This window comes from Zeugodacus cucurbitae, chromosome 6 (genome assembly GCF_028554725.1).
Source record: "Zeugodacus cucurbitae isolate PBARC_wt_2022May chromosome 6, idZeuCucr1.2, whole genome shotgun sequence".
Taxonomy (NCBI): domain Eukaryota; kingdom Metazoa; phylum Arthropoda; class Insecta; order Diptera; family Tephritidae; genus Zeugodacus; species Zeugodacus cucurbitae.
Genome location: NC_071671.1, coordinates 66,140,819 through 66,162,157, shown reverse-complemented (window position 1 = coordinate 66,162,157; position 21,339 = coordinate 66,140,819). Strand labels below are relative to the sequence as shown.

The 21,339-nt window shown below is 32.4% G+C and overlaps 1 protein-coding gene across 4 annotated transcripts in view; it reads right to left on the bottom strand.

Moving 5' to 3' along the window:
- Positions 1-843: 843 nt before the first annotated feature.
- LOC105211681 (protein FAM13A) overlaps positions 844-21,339 on the bottom strand; it is an 87,825-nt gene continuing 67,329 nt past the window's right edge. For 3 of the 4 annotated variants that reach the window (XM_054234720.1, XM_054234719.1, XM_011183252.3), the window contains 2 exons: positions 9,842-11,893; positions 844-6,016 (listed from right to left, as the gene is read on the bottom strand). In XM_054234720.1, coding sequence (XP_054090695.1) covers positions 5,303-6,016; positions 9,842-11,887 — 2,760 coding nt within the window. In that variant the 5' untranslated portion in view covers positions 11,888-11,893 and the 3' untranslated portion in view covers positions 844-5,302. Of the gene's footprint in view, positions 6,017-9,841; positions 11,894-13,247; positions 13,892-21,339 lie in introns of those variants that run through there. The other variant, XM_011183248.3, reaches the window with a different exon arrangement.

The following is a 21,339-nucleotide window of genomic DNA, read 5'->3' as shown; positions in this document are numbered from 1 at the left end:
CTATTTATTATATGTAATCAAATATGTATTGTATAAGTACAGTACTGGTATGTGGTATGAGATATCGAACTAAATACTTATGCTATTGAATATGATCGCACACTTGTAAATACAAATATATATGAATGAAATATTTTTATTAAACTTTTTTTTTTTTAGTTTTATTGAGCGCAAATCTCTCTTTTAACGGTTTTGCACTGCTTGGCGACATTGAATTAAAAAAAAAAAAACAATAAAATATGCGAGCTATTTGTATTTCAAATGTAAGTAATTATATGCTTTACATTACTTTTCTTTTATTATTTTCGTTTTTCAAAGTAAATTATGTTATATATTTACTTGTCATTTCAATTAAGTAAATGTATGTGTAAACGACATGAAAGTATTGCGAAGAAGTCTTTGTGTTCAATTTTATATGCTTTAATATGTAGTTATAGATAGACATTCATATAATGTTTTTGTTATTGTTAATTTGTGAATATTTTCTATGACACACTGTATGTAAATATGTAATTCGAAGTTTTCGTAACGCTAAACCGATTCGTTAGACAACTCATATTATATTTATACATTTAATTTTTTCAATAAACAATATCAGTGCAGCATAGTTGTAAATATGAGTTCGTAACTATATGTTTGTATGTCGGTATGTTTGAGTATAAACGATTTAGCTAATATTTCGAGTTTCGAGTTACGCATTTTCATCTACAAACTTTCCACTACGCATTCGCTTTAACGCATTTCGAAGTCCATAAGTTTTTGTAATATTTGATATTTTATTAATTTATATACTATATGTATGTATGTATGTTTTAATAATAAATTGTTGTAATATTGTTTTAGTATTTTTTTTTTTGTTGCTTCATTTGCATTTCAATAATATTTAATAGAAGTAATAATTATTACAAGTAAATATAAATTTTCAATCTACAAGTACAACATTTATAAAGAGCCTCTCATCGCTAACACTACGTACAGTATATACTCGTACTAAATAGTCTCAATAAGTATTTATAATATGATAATATAATAATGCTTTTAGTATGCAACTATTTTTAACTACTTTTGCTTTTCTAATAGGTTAACTTTCAATTTTTGTTTTTACTGAAAATTTACATTTAATGAATACATAGTTTAAGAAATATAGAACAAATTTAGAAAAAAAAAAACAAAAAAAAATATTTAGTAAAAAATAATTTTAAATAATTAACACTTTTTAAATAAAAAAAAAAATTAATATAAAATACCTTTACTTTAAAATCAAAATTCAAAAAGTAGTATGATGAACAGAATCAACTCCGGCGATATTTTATGTATGAATATCCATTATTATGTAAAGACTATATCTGAAATATAGCCCATAACAGTAATAAGAAAAGACAAACATGCGCCTTTTGGCTGAGTATCAGAAACAGCTCTTTTCAAATAAAATTTCCTCGCGTATATGCATGCGACAACGTCTCAGCCATTAAATATATGTTTCCTTAAGTTTATTATTAGATTTTATACTAATCTCGCTGGTATTTAAAGTTTAGCGAGTGTTCGTTTGCCACTCGCTTAAAAATGAATGGTGTAAATCTGGAAATTTGAATCAAATTTGCGTTATATTTCGTACTTCATAAGCTTCTGAGCAATATTTTTGTTTTCTCCACATAGATGTTTATCCAATAACTACAGAAAGTCTTCAAACAATGAATATAACTCAGCGAAATTCTAGAGATGTGACTAAATTAGGGAGGAGTAAAACTTTATTGCTTTACGGTTGAGAGAAAAATTTCGAAATTCATAGAATAAGAAATTCGTAAAAATAATTGCTGTGAAAATCGATATGAAAACTTTTTTATGTCATGCAATAAAATTTATATCATGCTATATGTGCAATATAAAAAATCGCATGATATATTTTATTTTTTTCTCCTCTTATGCAAACTAAAAAGCACCATTCTGTTAAATAAAAAATAATAAAAAAAATAAAAAATATAAATTTAAATGTATATATTTCCTTACAAAATATTTATCAAAAATGCAGCGAGTGAAAAAATCAATCCAACCAAGTGATGAAAATCAACGCATATACTATATGATTTGTATATATACAGAAATAAAACAAACACAATAATTAGTTTTTTTTTTCAAAAAGAATGAATTTGATTATTTGTTTTAATCATAAGTACTCATAGGCAAATGTCCATTGCTTTTAACAGCATTTTTTTCAGCAACTCGGTGCTTACAATAAAATATTTGCAATTTATTATTTAAATTGTTTGCATTTTCTTTTGTTGTATTTATAACAATTATAATTTCTTCTTTTTCTCATATATATGTCTCATTAAGAATATACAATATAATGAATAATAAACATGAATTAATTAATGTATGTGTGAGTATGTGTATTTAGGTGAGCGCATGTAAATATAGATATAAATGTATGTAATGCTTAAGTATAGCTGACATAAATGTGTTTGCATGTGTGTGTGTGTGTGAAAAACAACTACCCGTATATTAGACTATATGTATGTTTGTATGTATATTTGTATTTTATTAATATATTGTATATGTAACGCTTTTTCAAATCATTTTGGAAAATTTTCTTTACAAATATTTACGCCTATTCACGTGTGTGTAACAATGTACAGTTTTGTAACAACGAAATGGCGTTTAAATTATACAAAAATGTTTGGCAATTAATGCACATTAAAATATAATGCATGTTTGTAGGTCATACTCGCTATCATTTGCATTTTTCAGTAGTTAATTGTTACAAATCCTTTCAATTTATGGCATGCGATAGTGCTACATACAATGAGATATATATTTCAAGACAATACATATTTTGAATGCTTTTTAGCACTTTTTGTTTGTAGTAAATATATTTTTCATGCTAGATCATTATCATATTGTTAGCACAGTTATTCATATGTGTAATTGTGGTAAACAAATAATAAAAAAAATGTGAGAAAAATTAAAATTTTTCAATTAAAACTATCACAACGATTGGTTGGGCGCATGGCTTCATATAAATTATAGCCAATAATGCGCATAAATTAAAATTAAAAACAAAAATATATTAATAATGTATTTATTAAAAATACTCAAATTAAATGTTTTTTTTTTCTGGGAATGGGTAGATATTAATGAAATAAGTGGAATTTTTTCATAAAATATAAAAAAATAACTTCTATGTAAAATATAAAATTGTAAAAAATTTAGTTAAAGCTATAAAAAATATTAAAAAAGTATTAGTTAAAAATTAAACAATATAAATAGAGTAAACATTTCAAGGAATAATAAAAAATACTTTAAAAAAATGTTAGCATTTAGAATGGCTCTAAAAAATGTGCTGAATCTTTAATAAAATTCTTTACTATAAAAAATTGTTTTTATGCCAGTTGAAAATTTTTGAAGCTCCTTCAAGAACTGTATTATTTAATTAAAATAAAAATAATATAATATTTCATGCAAATATAATTTGTTAGCAATTTTTATAAAATATTTGTAAAATTTTTATAGTATTTTAAAGATTAAAAATTACAAATATTAAAAAAGTTTATGAAATTATTAGACAATTGAAGAGTACTAAATATTGTACGCATATATAAAATATTAAACCTTTTTAGTTTTTCATAATTCACTTTATAAACATTAAAGTGTCTTCAAAGCATTTAAAATAGTAGCACATTTTCTTATAAAATTGTTATTTTTATAAATAAATATTTTATAAATAACAATACAATAAATAGATCAAATAATTTTATAGTTTGACCTCAATTATTTCGTTTTCAAGCGAAAAAGAAATTAGCTATTTTCCAATACAAAATGTTACTTTTAGCAAAATTGCTTTCAATGCATTTCATTAAAATTAATTTAAAATGACGCAAATATATTTATAGATTATGCTTGAGTGATTTTCATGGGCCCAAACTTCAAACAATACTTTAAATATATTTTGCTTTTCATTTACCGAAAACGCACTTTTAAAGTATTGTCAAATGAGTTGCTTATGAAAATTTTTTTCCAAATTTTTTATGTAGAAAAAATCTAAATTTTCTTCGAGACAATGATTTTTAATATTTAATGTTAATGATTAAAAAAAAAAAGATTTTTAAGAATAAAAAATGTTATGCCTTCTCACTTTAATAAAAAAAGTTTTCTTAAAATATTTATGTTTCATGATCTTCTATTTCTTTGAAACTCCATCAAATATTCAAAATTAGTATTTAATAATTGTCATAGCATGCATAATTATTTATAACTCGCAATTAAGTCGAAATCGTATTTTTTAATAAAAATAATTTTCATGTTTTTTCTCGCAAATTTTACTCTTTTTTATTTTTTTATGTATAAATATTGGTTGTACATCGAATAGCGTTTTTTTTTTGTTTTCGAAAAAACCTAGCACACGCTCGATACTCTATATAAAGCGCGCTCGTTTTTTACTGCAGCTCTCTTTCAACATATTTATTTAGCATATATTTACGGCGCTCCTTCGCTTCTACGCATTTTTCATTATTTTTTCTTTTGCTTGCTTTTCTTTTGAGTTCCTTTTCTTTTCTTTAGCTTCAATTGCGCTTCATCACTTAAGAATTAAGAGTTTTTTTTTGTGAATTTTATAAAAATTAACACAGTTGGTCAAAGAGCTTAAACAACTAAATAACTGTTTTGATGGCTCTGCGTTACGTTGAGTAAATCGCAATCATATAATCGCATTTGGTATACAATATATATATATAATAATATATAAAGTTTTTATTTTTTATAAATGAGATGAAAAATAAATATATAATTAATATAATAATATAACAATGTGTTTATATAGTAATATATTTGTTATTTGTTTGTGTTTGTTTTGTCATGACAATAAATCAATTAAACAATATAAAATACAATAAAAAATAGTAATAAAAAATAATGGTAAATAATGGAACATATTATTTTTGTTTTTAAAATTACTAATTTCCTACAAAAAACATTGTCAAATTTTAATTCGTCGCGTTTATCAACACTGAGCTGCTGTCGGTAAATGCAAGTATTCCTTCATGTGCTGTAGAGCTTTCATGCTTTGGCTACCGCAAAAGTCAAAGCTTTGCGCAGCTTGTTGCTGGTGCGTTGCACTGCTAGGTCGAAGTCTCTGCTGGGCAAAGGAAATAAATTGCCGCCACACACAAATATCTAAACAAATTGAGCTTTTTCCGCACTCGCCGTCATTTGTTGTTGTCTTCCATTTATCGTTGTTGGAAAATTAGAAATGTATATTCCGCGAAGCTTTCGCACTGGCGCTTTTCGCCGCTTTTAGCGCCACACTTTAGGCAAATGAGCGCTTCTGCTTCTTGATAAGCTCCTGCAGCAGACGTGTCTTTGCCTTCTTCTCCTTGTACTGTGCATAGGTCTCTTCGATGGTTTTACGGTCATTCTTCAACATCTTACGACCATTTTGCTCCTCAAAGATAGTCTCATACTCGCGTATGGTACGTTTGAGTATCTTCTTCTCCTCGCGTGTCTTCTCCAAGTATTCCCACAATTGCTCAAGATTTAAGGCGCTAATATTCTCGCTCGCGCTGTTAGCTGCTGTCTGTGTGGTTGCAGTTGCTGTTGTTGCTGCCGCTTCACCGGTTGTAGCACCCGTTGTTGTGGTGGTTGAATCATCGGATGAAGCATTCGGTGCGGTCGCCGAGTCGCTGGGCGAATTCGATTCAGTGCTGTTGGCAGATGAGAGTTGGTGGGGTGTGAATTCAAAGACCATGGCTTCGTTTTCGAGTATGGTTGGCAACTCGGGTGCGCCGGCGACAGCGCTGCCCGATTGCATAACACTACGCAATACCATACGTTTGAGTTGGCGGTAGCGGTCGTACAATGGACGTGCTGCATCGCGTTCGTCCTTGGTGCCGGGGCGGCCATAGAGTGACTCGAAGTAGAGTAGGCCATGCTGTACGGCGCTCTTCTCTTGCACCAGCTGATCGGCGTTGAGTTCATCGAGCGATTCGGAACGATTGGTGTCCTCACGCTTATCGGAGAGGTTCTGCAAGTAAAATGTTTGATAAGTAAAAAGTGATAAATCTGGTTTATAAAAAATCATAAATAATTAAATAATTGCTTGGAGAAGCTAGTATAAAATTGCTTTGTGTTATGTAAGCTAAACTTTTCTCAGTCCAGTAGTTAGTTGCAATCCGAAAGCACTAACCATAACTCAATTAACAAATTCTTTTCTAACAAACCTTACTCTTTCGCCCTCAAACATTAGCAAGTCTACCTTAGAAATAGAAATAGTCAAGTCATCCAATTTGCAATTTTTAGATTGTCAATAGTGATGCTAGAAATTGTTTTGGAAAAGCTGATATTCATGATTGTTCCCTGCGAATTAAATCGAGAAATAATATATAAAACTAAAACAGGTGTTTCACAAGTTCAGTAGACGTACTTATGTCCTCATAACTATGTTCCATAAGTTCATATTTACGTCTAGAACTGAGTGTTTCAGAAGTTCAGTTTAGACAACTGTCTTGATAAAGGAATTTCTTCATGCTCATGAAAATTGTTCATCTCTGTACCTTAGTTTTCGAACCCGTACTAATATATCATCACTTAGTGGTTCACAAATTTCGAAAAAATTCGAAATTAGCTCTCATTTGCTAGTAATAAGATTTCAAGCCAACCGGAAAATAAAATCATGACAGTATATAAAAAATTGAATTTACGCTGATTCGCGAACAATTCTCGTGTTAATGAAAATTTTTTCCACAACCCACAAGAGAGACACCCCATTTATTGCTATTTTCATATTCACCTAATTGCCCTTCAGTGTGTGCTACGTCAGTCAGCCGGCGTTTGATGAGCTCTGAATTTGCAGCACAAAGCAGATAAATTTACGACAAATTTTTGACTATTTTCACAATTTGTTGACATTTATATTTAGCATTAATCAGGCGGGTGAGCGAAGCTACCAGCCAGCTAACTATGTAAATGAATCTAAACGAATGCAAAAGCGAATCACGAGTGAAAGAAATACAAAAATGAAATAAAATAGCAGAAATGTTACAGACAATACAAAAAAGTATCGAAGCCACAAAACGATAAGCAAAACTGTAAAACAAAAACTAACAAGCTCAACGCGCGCCAAAGAAAATTGCGACGCAAATATGAAATGAAATATTCGGGCATGAATCGCATGCATTGTTGTAGGGAATGGCAAAAAACATTGATAAATAAATATCAGCAATAAGCTTAAAAACCTTCCACTCGATTCCCCGCTATGTTTAAGCTCTGCTCTCTTATCACAAAATTTACTTAAGAAAGCAACAATAAAGTTATCCAATTTAATTTGATATGAGAGAGTATGTGGTTGCAAAATTAAAGTGCTTAAAACGCTTGCTTTTTTCATTTTTGATTATGCCAGTTTAAGCGTTTATACCAGTTGTTTGTGCGAAACGCTACTTTACAAGGTTTGTCGATTTGAAGATAGCTAGAAGTTTACAATGAATTTTATATTTCTCTATAAAAGCAGTAACACTTAAATGAAATGCATAAACACTAATTACTTTTCAGCAATATTCTAAAAAACCCACTTCTCATTAGACAAATGGTAATATATTTTGTATACCCGCTTAATGCGACAATAATAATAAATGGAGGAGCCTTAAAAATGTTTTTCATACATTAACTAATGCAAAATGAATAGTCACGCCCACACTCCTTTTGTAAATACCGCTTCAAAATATTCCATTTAAAAGTCATTTAATTGTCTTGAGATTTTATGTGAACTTAAAATTTCTATATTTTTTATGGCCCCTTTAACAAGTGCTCAGAAAAATAGAGTGTAGAATAGAGTCATTTGTAGACATATATTATGAACTAATTTGCTTTGTCTGACACCTAAGTTAAATTAGCGGTTTTTCACAAAAAAGATAATTAAGCTGTCTTAAAAGAGTTGAAGAAATAAATATTAATTTCTTTTCGAATATATATATATTTTTTAAATAATTTTAATAATAATAATAAAATTGATGACGGCTTAAAAACTTGTTTTTAGACAATGCAATACTTGAAAATGACTTGTTGTTTTGCAAAAAAAAAATTTTATTTAATTTTAATTCTATAATTTAATTTTCAAGCTTTGGATTTCTATTATATATTAAAACTTTCAATAATATTGATCAATACTTTTTTATTACGAACAATTTCAATAATCTAATTTTCATGCTAAGGATTTTAATTAAATTGATCAATATTATTGAAGATATATATTGATAAATATTCTTTTTTTAATTATGAACAGTTTCAATAATTTTATTTTCATATCGTGGATTTAAATAATATTAAAATACATAACTTCAATAATATTGATCAATAAATTTCATGTCAAAAAATGCTTTACAAATTATGTTTCTTTTTAGTCAAATTTCTCGAAGTTTGTTCAATATCAATCATACAATGTTCAATAATATTGATCAATATTTATATCCATATATTATTCTATATTTAATAACCATGAAAATAAATAATTATAATATAACAAAATTGGTTGCTATTACGAAATCTGTTAAATTAACACCTTTCATAAGATGAAGGACTACAGCTTTGGAGGTTCAAAATTAAAAATCAAATGGCAATAATAAAAATTTCATACTACTAAAAAGGCAAATCTTTACAAGAAAAAATAGCTGTTGACTCACTGTCAAGCATTTACAGACAGACAGAAATGTATTAGTCTCGCAAAATCTCTGCTAAAATTGTACACAAGTCGTTGAGCAAAAAATTTACCGCGTAAGAACATGCCAAAATGTCATTTTCAAAAATATCACGCTACATGTGCAAAATATGAATCAAAAGCGGACTGCAGCAGCAAAAAACCAATTTAAGATTTTTGAAATCAAAATTTACGAGCCAAAAGTGGCTGTTTTTATGCCAAATCGTCTCAATAAATGTATGTATTTTGGTTAAAGAATATGAAATGCAGTTGAAATTAGAATTTTTAAGTGCTTTTATGGAAAATATTGTGCTACATTTATATGTCTGTTATACAGAAGATATTTTGTTTGGCTCATTACTTTTATTACATAATTTTATGTGCTTCTTTATTTTTTAACAACCGTCTAATGACAAGTGGTTTCGCAATTTCGCTGTTTCATCGTCGCACATTAATTATGTGGTTGTTGTTTTTTTATATTTTTGTTCGTCATTTAATTTTAGCAACGTTTAAACGCTTGGATGTGCGGCGTTTACACGTGACGTGGCGCGCCGTTGCGTTTTGTTGCAGTTTTTTAAGTGTTTTTTAAATATACTCGTCAGCGAGTGGGCGTGTTTGCACATTTTCATGTGTGTTAGTGTGTTTATTCACGTGCGTTTCGCTTTCGTTTTGAGTTTTACAGTTGTCATTTTTCTATAACTTTTCTTTGTTTATACTAATACATATGCATAAAGTGAGCCATATAAATATATGAGATATATTTCTTCACGCGGAAACCAAAGCGAGCTGTCTGGGTCTGCAAACAAGCATTTATAAATATGTATAAGGAGAAGCGTCTGCCAGCAGATGGATAAGTAATCATTCTAGAGGTAAACAAGAACTATTTTTGGTGAATAAGAGAGATATAAATAGACAAGGGTAGAATTCTTCAAGAGTATAAAATCGCACAGAGCAGAAAGGTGACTATTGACATTTGGATTGTTGTTGTAGCATTTATGAAATATACAAAAAAAAATATTTTAACTCATTCCTTATATTAAATAATATAAATTGTAGACTCCTCTCTGAGAAATCCACCCCTTACATATACATACATAACTACAAAGCTCCCTAATTTCTCCATACCTTCTGAAAATATATATGTTATTCTTAAAGCATTACCTGCTCAATCTCCTGCAGAGTTGCCTTCATTTTCTCCAACTTCTTGGCCGCATCCATGCCACCGCTCACCTTCATGCCGAGCGCACCCATTGGATCGACCTTTAGCTCTTGACGCTCTTTGCGCAGCTTATTGATCTCAGCCAATATGTTCTTCATGTATTTGTCATTCATGCGCTCCGCCTGTGACGGCCGATAGCCCATGCGCATTTCATAAGCCTCTTCGAGCTGCACCAGCTTCTTCTTTAAAGCTGTGAGACGTTTATTCACCTGCTTCAGGCGCTCTTCGGGTGATTGGAAGGACATCATGGCGGGTATGACTTGTTCCATAACATCGCGCGAGGTAAAGGCACGAAAAGTGCTGAGTGAGTCCATGCAATCCATATCGTCGTCGAAACGCTGCGCAGCGGACTGCTTGTGAAACTGTTGCGGATATGGCATCACCTTGGAGAGCTTGGCGGCCGTGTCGAGATTATCGACGGGATGATGACGCACCGGCGCATAGCGACGACTTAGCATCGGTGTGGCATCTTCGGGTACGCTGCGTCCCCAGGGGAGCGCCTCCTGTGCAGCGGTTAGCGGCACGCTGTTGTAGGCGCTGCAAATGGCGCTCGTGCGTTTTACTGATTGCGCAGACGGCGCTGGTTTATTCTCCTTGGGCGCGGCAGTTGCGATGCCGTTGACGCTTTTGAGCTGCAATTGGTTTGAGGGCGCCGCGCCAGTCGGCGCTGGAGGCTGTGCGGTTGACGCCGCTGCCTGCTTTTGTGGCTGCTGATGGAAGTCAATTAGATTATTGTCATTGTGGTCATTGGTGGTTTTCTCATTGCCGCTGCCATTGCTACTGTTGCTGCTGCTATTGGCGGTGGAACCTTTCTTGCTAATGAAACCGCGTCGTTCATACTTCAGTGTTGACAAATCATATTTGTAGGCGGAATTCTCGTCAAAACGCTTCGATGTGGCCAAATACTTGCTAGCCGCGCTGCTGCTGCCGCCACTGGCGCTGCTCTTCTTCACAACGCCCACCTTGCGGCCGGGCGGCTGGCGTGACTTGCACGAGCGCTCGCTGCTGCGGCGACGCTCATGCTCACATTCACTGTCGTCGCTGTCGCGATGCTTGTTGCTATTACCGTTAGAGCCGTTGGTGCGTATGGGCGAAAAGCGCTGCGAGCGCGCCGGGCTAGTTTCGTAACGTGAGCGGCGTGTCATATCTTTGGTAGGACCGGTAACCCAAGAGTCGCGATAGACCGGTGCGTGCGCGGTGTCTTCCTGCTGCTGTAGTTGTGTTTGTTGTAACTTCTGACGATTAGCTAGCGCGCCGTCGTTTTCATTCGCGGCGTTGCGCTCTTGCTGTTGCGTTTGACGCTGCTTCAAATCAGCGGCGCGACACTCAGCGGCTTCGCGTAACTCTTGTTCGTAAATAGCATACGAAGCGGTCTTCTTGAAGTCCTCCGATGAAACGCGTCTTATCACATCCGCGCTTTTATTCTCCTTCAACCCGTTACCGCCGGCATTAAGCGCATCCGCACTACCTACCGTCGCCGCTTGCTGCTCTTGCGTGAGTAGCTCTTCGCTGTTGGAGCGCTGTAGCTTACGATCCTGTGTCACTGATGAAGTGCTGTCAAGGCGCTCTTTACGTTTACGCGACTTCTGCCATTCCAAAGGATTGATCACTTCGGGTAGATATGTTGAACTAAAACGTGTTGTTGTATTTGTATGTGTGCCGTTATTATTATTGTTGTTGTTGTTGTTGTGGTTATTAATGCTGTTAATATTGATGATATTATTGTTATTCTGCTTGAGTGTGCTGGCGACCAGGGCTAGCGTGTTGTTGGTCGTTTTGTCGGGACTGGCGAGTGTATGATGCACGCACTCAACACTGTCGGCGCCCTCCTTATGTGCGGGCGTATTTGCCGCCGACGACGAAGAAGAAGACGATGATGATGATGAAGAGGAGGATGATGAATTACTGTCACAAGATGCTGTCGATGAGGATGAACCAGTGAGACGACTGAGGTCGTCTTCGCTTAGTCCTGTGGTAGGATGGCGCATGCCGCACTGTAAAGGGGGAGAAGAGAAAGAAATATTAGTTTTTTGAGTTACACAGAAAAATAATAATCAATATATACGACAAATTACTATTCATTTATTTAATATAATTAAAATTACAGCAATAATCGCGCTCAAATGCGCTTAAGTCGGATCAATATGATAAATTTTGTGTTGTGGCAAAAAACTGTAGAATCGCGTGCAACTAAAAAGCTCAAGCTAATAGCCAATTAAAGCTTTCATTTAATTATAATATAAACACAATTATACTAAAATCCGTTAATTGCTTTACACAACTGCTGTATATGAAACTAGCAATGGTGCGCACGGGCGTATGAGTAACATTTTAATAATTCATCATCATTCAGTTTTTTTTTGCGCTTAAAAGCAAAATCTGGAGAAATATACAATGCTAATTAACTAAATTGTGCAAAACGTATTTATTTAAATATTCATTTTTTGTTTTGCTGACATATTAATAAAGATTTTGTATAGTATATGTACATGTTAGCCCAATGCATTCGCTTAATTGTGCTTATGGCGTAATATTATAAAATTTCAATTGCTTTTGGATCTAGCATAAGATAAGCTAAACACTTAATAATATATCGAAATTATTTAACAGCTATTTTCCAGCTATCGATTTCAACTAAGTGAAGTGGCACTTTTAACTGACTACATACATATATATATACATACATATTTGTATGTACGTATATTCTTATACATATGTGTATTTATGTATATGATTAAGTTTAACAATCCATCAAATGTGTCTCAGCCTTATTATGATTCACTTCTTATCAGTAATTAGCCTTTTGTGTTTTTAGGAAGTAAGCATGTTGTGAAGAACACCATTTTATAACGATAAAACAAAGGTAAGTGAAAAAAAAAAATTAAAAATCTTATAAGAAATACAATTTTAGTTAAATTTTCCTTAATTTTCAAAAACTAATATTAGTTCTTGCTTTTGTAGAGAACTAGTTACCAACTAATGCTTTAATCACCACTTTCAGATGAGTTTGGAAATATATAAAATATTTGTTTTCGTTTCGTTTCGCTGAAATTTTAGCAAAATATCTTAAAAAACATGCAAATACACAAATTTGAAAAAAGATGGAACTAGTTACAGACTAGTTACAAAATCATGATTTTAGGAGTAGTTCCAAAAAGTAAGCATAATCACTGAAATGTACATAATAACATATATTTTTTTTATATTTTAAATATTTAGCCTCATTAAGGCCTAATGTAATATGATTTTGAACATGAAAGCAACACAGCACCACAACATGTTACATAAACTGACTTTGATTGAAAATAAAAATTAATAATTATTTAAAAATATAAAATAAATGTTTACCAGAAAGTATGTGATGAGTCTCGGTGTCATTTTGTTAAATGTAAAATACTTGTCTTCAAAATACTGTAAAACGTTACTGTCTCTGTTTAACTAGCTATTTTAGAGAAAATATTTTCCTTATATTTCTCTTGGAATGTCTTTCCAAAACACTTTATCGCTAATCACCAAAAATATTCAAAACGTTATCTTGGTTGCTTTTGAAGACCGCACGCTCGTTAAGTTACGTTTTTCTTTTATCAAAAATACGCTAATCACTGATTGCCTTCAATTGAATTCAATTATTTCGTCGCGCACAATTTGAATGGCAAATGATTATTTACAATTTTGTATTCTTTACTGTTTGTCTTTTTTGTACAAGTGGGTTCGCTAAAGAAATCTTTCCGCTGTGCGGCTGTGTTTGGTTTCAGCGTTTGTCAAAGTGCCGTTGAGCGCGTTCCCAAGTGGCACTCCAGTTGTAGTTTTGGCGGAGGAAATTATTCACAATTTTTTCCCTGACCATTCGATTAACGTGCATAGACGTTTCAAATAAAATTGTTTTTAAAATTTTATTATTTTTTCACAATTTTAAAATATTTTTCAACGTTCGGACGTGTATTGTATCACTACACAAAATTGTTGTGCTCTTTGCAAAATCTGTTTCACTAATAAATTCATTGCCGCTGCAGCAGGCCATATTATATATGCGAAAAATTGCCGCCGCGGTACACACTCTCAAGCCGAAAAGTGTTATCCACTGTGTACACAAGAGCGCATTAGACATTGTGTACTCATACTCATACTCATATTTATCTTTAATATCTTTGAAACATTGGGCTCAGTGCGCTCCCATTGAAATGGCGATGACAGTGAGCGGCAAAAGGTGATCGCGTGTGATCGGAGTTTACCGCTCAGCAGCGCTATGTAAATATGACATGCCGGCGGTTGCTGTGAGAGCGGTTAAGTTCATTGACAAACCGATTGCCGATAACGTACAAAAACGCATTGGACGGGTGAATCAAAGCCGCCTACTCAACCCACTCACGCTACACAAGCTGGTTGGATAAATCACAGCGTTGAGTAAAGCGGCGTTCGGAGTGCAGGCCAGACTATTCTACGTCATTCGGTAGCAACTTCGTCATGCGCTGAGAGTGAGAGTGGTAACTGATAAAAGCGTGAAATGTTTATCCAACGTGACGCAAAATATTTGTGGAGCACAACGAATGGAAGTGTTTTGAAATCTAAATTGGTTTGCCAGATTGGTTGTATGGAAGCTGAAGCTAAATGCTTAATTTATCAAAGATAAATAGTTGTTTAGTATAGAATTCTAGGAAATATTTTAATTGCGTATTTTTCTGATTAAAAAAAATTTAATTTTTAATTAACGTATGTCCGATCTAAGGTCAATAATTTGTCGCGAAATCATTGAGAGTCGATGGCTCAAAGTTTAAGTGTTTTGTTATAAAAATGTAGAACAAGATTTAAAATTGTTTTCAACGCCCCACAAAAATATTTTATTAAATAATAGAAAGTATATAAAGACCCGCATTGCAATATATGGTCCAAAAACCCACTCACAAAGCTTAGATTTCTTAACTCTGGCATCTCTCTCACTGCTATCAATAATTTGAGAGATTCTACGAGCGAGTTTAATTTAAATCTCACTAACAGATACTCTTTCAATTGCACACAAGTTTTCTCACACACTCTCATTACACTCACAATTAATTTTGAGTGCCTCTCTTCGCTTACCAGCGCTCTGAAAGTCTCTGCGCCATCGATTGTCAAAATAAACACTGTTGTGATTTTCAATTTCATACACTGTTTGCTTTAGGCATGTATGTACAATATATTGACAAATAAAATTTATGTAAAATTTGTGTTTTTTTCTCAACAAATATTTATGCAGTATTTTTAAACGTAGTGTTAAAAGTTTATCAAAAATAGACTACAAATTTCATGTTATTTATGACGTTGAATTTTATTGATTAGCATGAAATAATATGGGGTCAATAAAATCGAAGTTCGCACGACGACGTCCATTAGACCAATAAAAATGAAATCAGTAAATATTAATTTCTTCGTTAAACACAAATTGCAAACGAATTAAAAATTATGGCACAATATACATTAAGACATAGCAAATTTGTTTGTATGAAGAAAGTCACGCGTTTGGCACTGAGTAAAATTGAGTAATGGCTATAAATAAAATAACTAGCTGAGCACAATATTGTTAAGAGCCATTAGAAGGCACGTTTTTTCATAAGAACTTTGAGTAGACGTTTTGGGAACGGTAATAATGTTAAGCAATTAATAGTGCAATTAAATCATAAACGAAGAGTTTGACAATAAATATTGTAGTCAAAAACTAGACTGTTTACTTTTAGTGACAGGTGTTGGAAAAAGGGGCCAATCATAAGAAGATACGTATATTTTGTAGGAATCAGCAGCGCTTTAATACTATTTTCTTTAATTGCCGTCTGATTTTGCTTTCTTCTTTTTTATGAAACCCAAATTTAATCCAACATACCATTTTGAAAATATTTTTTTCATTGGCAAAAAGGAGCAGCTCGGGAGTATATTCACTCGTATGAAGAAATCGTTTAAAATGATTTCGTTTACAGAAGAATAATAAATACTTTTATTGCTATTTTTCGCTTAATAAAAATACAAAAAATAGAAAGTGAAAAATAATACTAAAAATGCAAAAATTGCACCACTTCAAAGTTTCACAAGCACTTAGAATGAAAGTAAAACGTTGTACTTTGTTAGCAATGTTACATAAGTGCTGTATAAACATTTCTTTTTCAATATTGACTACAAATTCTACACTAGAAATCTTTCGCCCAACACTTTCTCATGACTCATAGACCACATTAACGGCGAGTGTATATAAATTCTTTTTTATTTGAAGTCTATTTATAAAAATATCGACGCAACCAACATACGTCATAACGTAAGACGCCAAACACCACGGGTTTTCGTACAGTAAATAATTAAGTGTTGCTAATTGAACTCGAAAACATATGCCAGAGAACTTCGAAGGCATGGCGCTGGTGAACTAAGTTGAATGCGAAAAAATGAATGAACCCATCAACCAATTGTGACGATTTTTGGATGGGGGGACCATAAATTGGACTTCTTGTATTTCATTTGAAATTCTTAATATTTTGAATTTTTTATACTCTCGCAACAAAGTTGCTATGAGAGTATTATAGTTTTGTTCACATAACGGTTGTTTGTAACACCCAAAACTAAACGAGTTAGATATAGGGTTATATATACCAAAGTGATCAGGGTGAAGAGTGGAGTTCAAATCCGCATGTCTGTCTGTCCGTCCGTCCGTCTGTGCAAGCTGTAACTTGAGTAAAAATTAAGATATCTTAATGAAACTTGGAACACTTATTTCTTGGAAAACACATAAAGTGCCATAACTAAGCCATAAATAAAGCTATGGAAATAAAATTTGGTATGAAGGATCACACTATGAAGGGGCATATTTGGATGTAATTTTTTTGGGGAGGTGGGCGTGGCCCTGCCCCCAAATAGGTTTTTTGTACATATCTCGGAAACCAATAGAGCTATATAAACCAAACTTTCTGCAGTCTTTTTTTTTAGTCACTTCTTAATACAGTCCAAAAATGAAAGAAATCGGATAATAACCACGCCTACCTCCCATACAAAGGTTCGGTTGAAAAGTACTAAAAGTGGGTTAACTCACCAACGAATAACATCAGAAACACTAAATTTCACATAAGAATTGGTAGATGGAAGCTGCACAAGAGATTTTTTTAAAAAATGGAAAATGGGCGTGGCGTCGCCCACTTATGGGTCAAAAACCATATCTCAGGAACTACTCGACCGATTTCAATAAAACTTGGTTTGTAATAGTTTCCTTACATCCCAATAATATGTTGTGAAAATAGGCCAAATCGCTTCACAACCACGCCTACTTCCTATATACCAGAACTTTGAAGACAATCTGAATCGTTTACTTTACAATATATAAAGAAAGCACTAGTGAAGATATCGGTGCAGAACTTTGCACAAATACTATGTTTATAGTGTGGCAGCCCCATTCTAAAAATCGCCGAAATCGGACCATAGGTTTTTAAGGCCCATATATCGAACACGAGGACCTCGGTGCTTCTAACCTAATATTATGGTTTCCAACTTTCAATGGACTTTATACAATATATAGGACGAATATGTGGGTCAAATTGTGTATTATATGTATAATATAAATAAAGTTAAATAAATAAATTGCGAGAGTATAAAATGTTCGGTTACACCCGAACTTAGCCCTTCCTTACTTGTTTTAGATTTCATTTTTTAAATTTTCTCATAGTTTAGCTTATTTCAGATTATTCTTAAATTAGGCGACCCTAAACTAGAATGAAAAATGTAGTCTGCATTTAAGCGCAAAATATATAATTAAGGGATGGTTTAGCTAAGTCACATACCAACCGAAATTGGGGTACCAAAGCTTATACTGAGGGATCTTCAATATTTGTTCTTTAGTCTTCGAATCACTAAAATTAGCAGAGTGACGAATGTTGGCTATATTACAATAGTAGGACATCCACATATATTTTTTGTGTACTTTTCATATTTTCAAATGATTTATGCAAAAATCACACTCAATTTATGTTGTTAAAGATCGTGATCGAATGAACATCACAACTGATCCAATAAAAGATTCATAATACTCATTTCAAAAAATTTAATTTGAAGTATTACCGGGTCAGAAAATGTAAGCGTATAAGTAAATATGCCATCAACAAGTAACAAGTGTTCATAAACGGTAATTTACCTAATCGTTCTATACGTCGACGATCACATAATGAAGCGATCATTCGCCGGCTCTTGAGCCTACGCAATGCAATTGAAACTGGTTACGGCAAGTTGCAAACCAAGCCAGTGACAAGTTCAAGAGGTGTGCGCCAGTTCGCGACATTGACATTGAAATTAACTGATTAAAAAGGCGTGCGTATAATTGTATATAGAGAGGTGTACACGATCAGTTATAAGAGTACATTGTAGCAGATGCAAATTACTGACATATGTATGTATGTAAGTAGCTACAAAGCACAACAACTTCAATATAAGCCGTTCTTTTAAATGTGGCATGTTGACAATTGATCGTGTGATCGCAAGTGATCGCGTGTGACAACGCATATTATACAGTTATTCAAGTCTTGTGACTACAGTTGCTTATTTTATGGGCGTCAATTTTGTTGCTAAAATGTTGTTGTACACTAATTGACATTTTTTTGAAGAAAAACAAAATCAAAACTCTTTTATTTTGTTGTCAATGGAAATTCCAATTAATCTATTTATAAAAGATTTGATCAACATCACAAACTTTGTCCTAAAATTTGGAATTTTTTTGTCTGCGAAAGAGCCATAAATTTGACTTGAATAAATTTTGGGCTACAAAAGCTCATTGAAAATGCAAAAAAAAAAAATAGAGTTTTATTTAAATTAGTTCAACAAAAAATATGAATGAGCTGATAAGCAAGTTTTTTGATTCAGCAAATGCCGTACGTTTCCATTCATAAAGCTGTTGAATATTAAAATATGCCAAAAGAAATATAATATTTGAGATGTGTCTGTATGTATTAAATATGCATGAAATTCTCAAAATAATTTATTCTCAAATCATATCAATTGTATATAAGTAGGTGGATGTGTGTGTATACAAATCACATGTTTTCAGCCGCTTTCAATTAATTGTCACATAACTAATCGACGAAGGGGCAGACAGCGACCAACCGGCTGACTGCATAATTAACGAGATCATCAGCAAACCCAGTTCTTGCCTCCAAATGAAATATTTCAGACACATGCTATATAAATTGTTTTTATTTTCTTGCATTTAACGAGCAATTGAAACACGGATTTGCGGATTCACGGATGCGGCTTACGAGAGTCACGGGAATCCAATTCATTTTTGCCAGTGAAAAAATAAAATATAATAAAATTTGTACCGAAATGGATGGGTCGTGTGTCCGCGGCAACCGGTTGGTTTGCTAAAATTCTTTTTAAACAGTAAATACGAGAGCTTGTTTGTATACTTAACTTGTGCTAAGCCACGGCTGGTGCGCGTGGTACAGAACGGCAAACTTTCGGCTTTGCAAGCCATTATTATGGCAAGAGAATAATATTTCTATTATGCAGTGTGATAAATTGCCAAGCATGTTCTATTCAACGCCGAATTTTGTTGATGCTAAAGTAGTATTGTAATTTATGATGTGGTCAGGCAACGCACCGTTGCATTTACCGTTTTGAACCGGCTAAAGCTAAAAACAAATTAATTTGTGTGGTCATAAAAATCATGGCTGTTGGGATGACGTGAAATGGATATTTATTGTGAAATGGTGTAGGCATATTTCGCAGATTATAATAAAAATTATATTTAGAGAAGAATAATCCAACTGAATTCCAGTAATTTATAAAAAAAATGTGATCAGTGATCGAATAAAGATCAAATCTTCAAGTGATCTTATACGCCAGAATGTCGCTCTGAGTTCTACAATATGTTATGAGGTTTTTGTTTGATGTTGGGCATAGAACTTAAAAATAAAACTTCAAATCTACAAACTACCAAGAACTATGTACTTTGTTCTCGGGGAAAGAACGAAGGATATTTTACGAAACATTTTTTATGATGTTGAGAACTTCGATAGCGACCTTAATGTGATCTTTGACAAACTAATCCTTGGAATCAAAATTTTGAGTGTCAACACCTTTGAGAAAAAAGTAAAATTTTATAAAAACTTTGTCAAGCGTAATTTTCCAAAGAACCATATTATTTAAAACCTAATTTTTTAACAGAATTGTCTCTTGAAAATAAAAATTATGAAATATGGGCCAAACATTTGACTTTTAAGAATACCTTCGGAGTGAAATGAAAATGAAATATGTCGGAATAAAGAACACCATGTTTTGAAAATATAAAGTGAATAAAAAATGTGTTCAAAACTAGAGATGTTTAAAAGCATTTACAGAAAAATTTTCGGAAATATCTCTTAGAGCTTAGAGTTACCGAAATTGAAGAAAATATTATAAAACAGATGAAGAAGAGAGTGAATGTATTTCTTGTAACAGTGACTCAATGTTCCATCAAGTTTAACCAAAGAGCAATCTTATGTTTCAATAAAAATTATATATTAGATACATGATCCATACCACACACTGACTAGTTAATTTCAATTATTTTCTAACAAAGTTAAGAAAAAACATATAATAAGTAAAAGAAAAAAATAAATATAAACAAAAATCACACCACAGCTTTCAGCAAATATTTTGAATGCATAAATTCATTAATTTATCCATGACCAAATATTAAGACTACAATAATTGATTGCAAATTAATTAGCAACGAAAATCAAAATTAAATAAACAGACGTAAATATTTGGGAGTGAAATGAAAAACAAAGCATTCTTCACACACGCGAAAGCGCACGCATCAAAATCCAATCGTTCTTCGAGAAAATCCATGCGAAATTTTGGAAAAGTAAATACTAACGGCTAGCCGCATACAATTACAATATTATTTTTTTTTTTCAAAGCTATTTGCAAATATTATTGAACGAGCGCTGCCTGAAATTTCCTTATATAAGATATTTATGAAAAAATGGTAAACCCGAATTTTTACGCGTATTTACTCTCCGAAGAGTTATGTGATTTAGAAAGGACTTTCCCTGTCAGCACTCTTTCTTCAATTGTCATATATTATTTATTAGTATAGAGTTATGTCTAAAGTAAATAAAAAATATTTACCAAGTACTTGGTTTATTGGTAGCTTCTAGGTGGGGTGTACGTGCTTCGTTAGTTAAACACTATAATCATTTTTATTTACTTGTTTGTTGTTTTTGTTGCGAATATTTACCAACAAACCTACGTCATTGTCATGGGTTTGCGCAAATTTTGCAATTAATGGTACAAATATTAAATAGTTTGCCATTATTAATGAGCATTTTTTTGTAAACATACCATAATATTATATTTTCTTCAATATTTTTATTTTTTGCGAAATTTGACGTTTAAAAACATTAAATATTTATATGTATATAAATAATGCAAAATATTGCACAATATTTTCTTCAATATT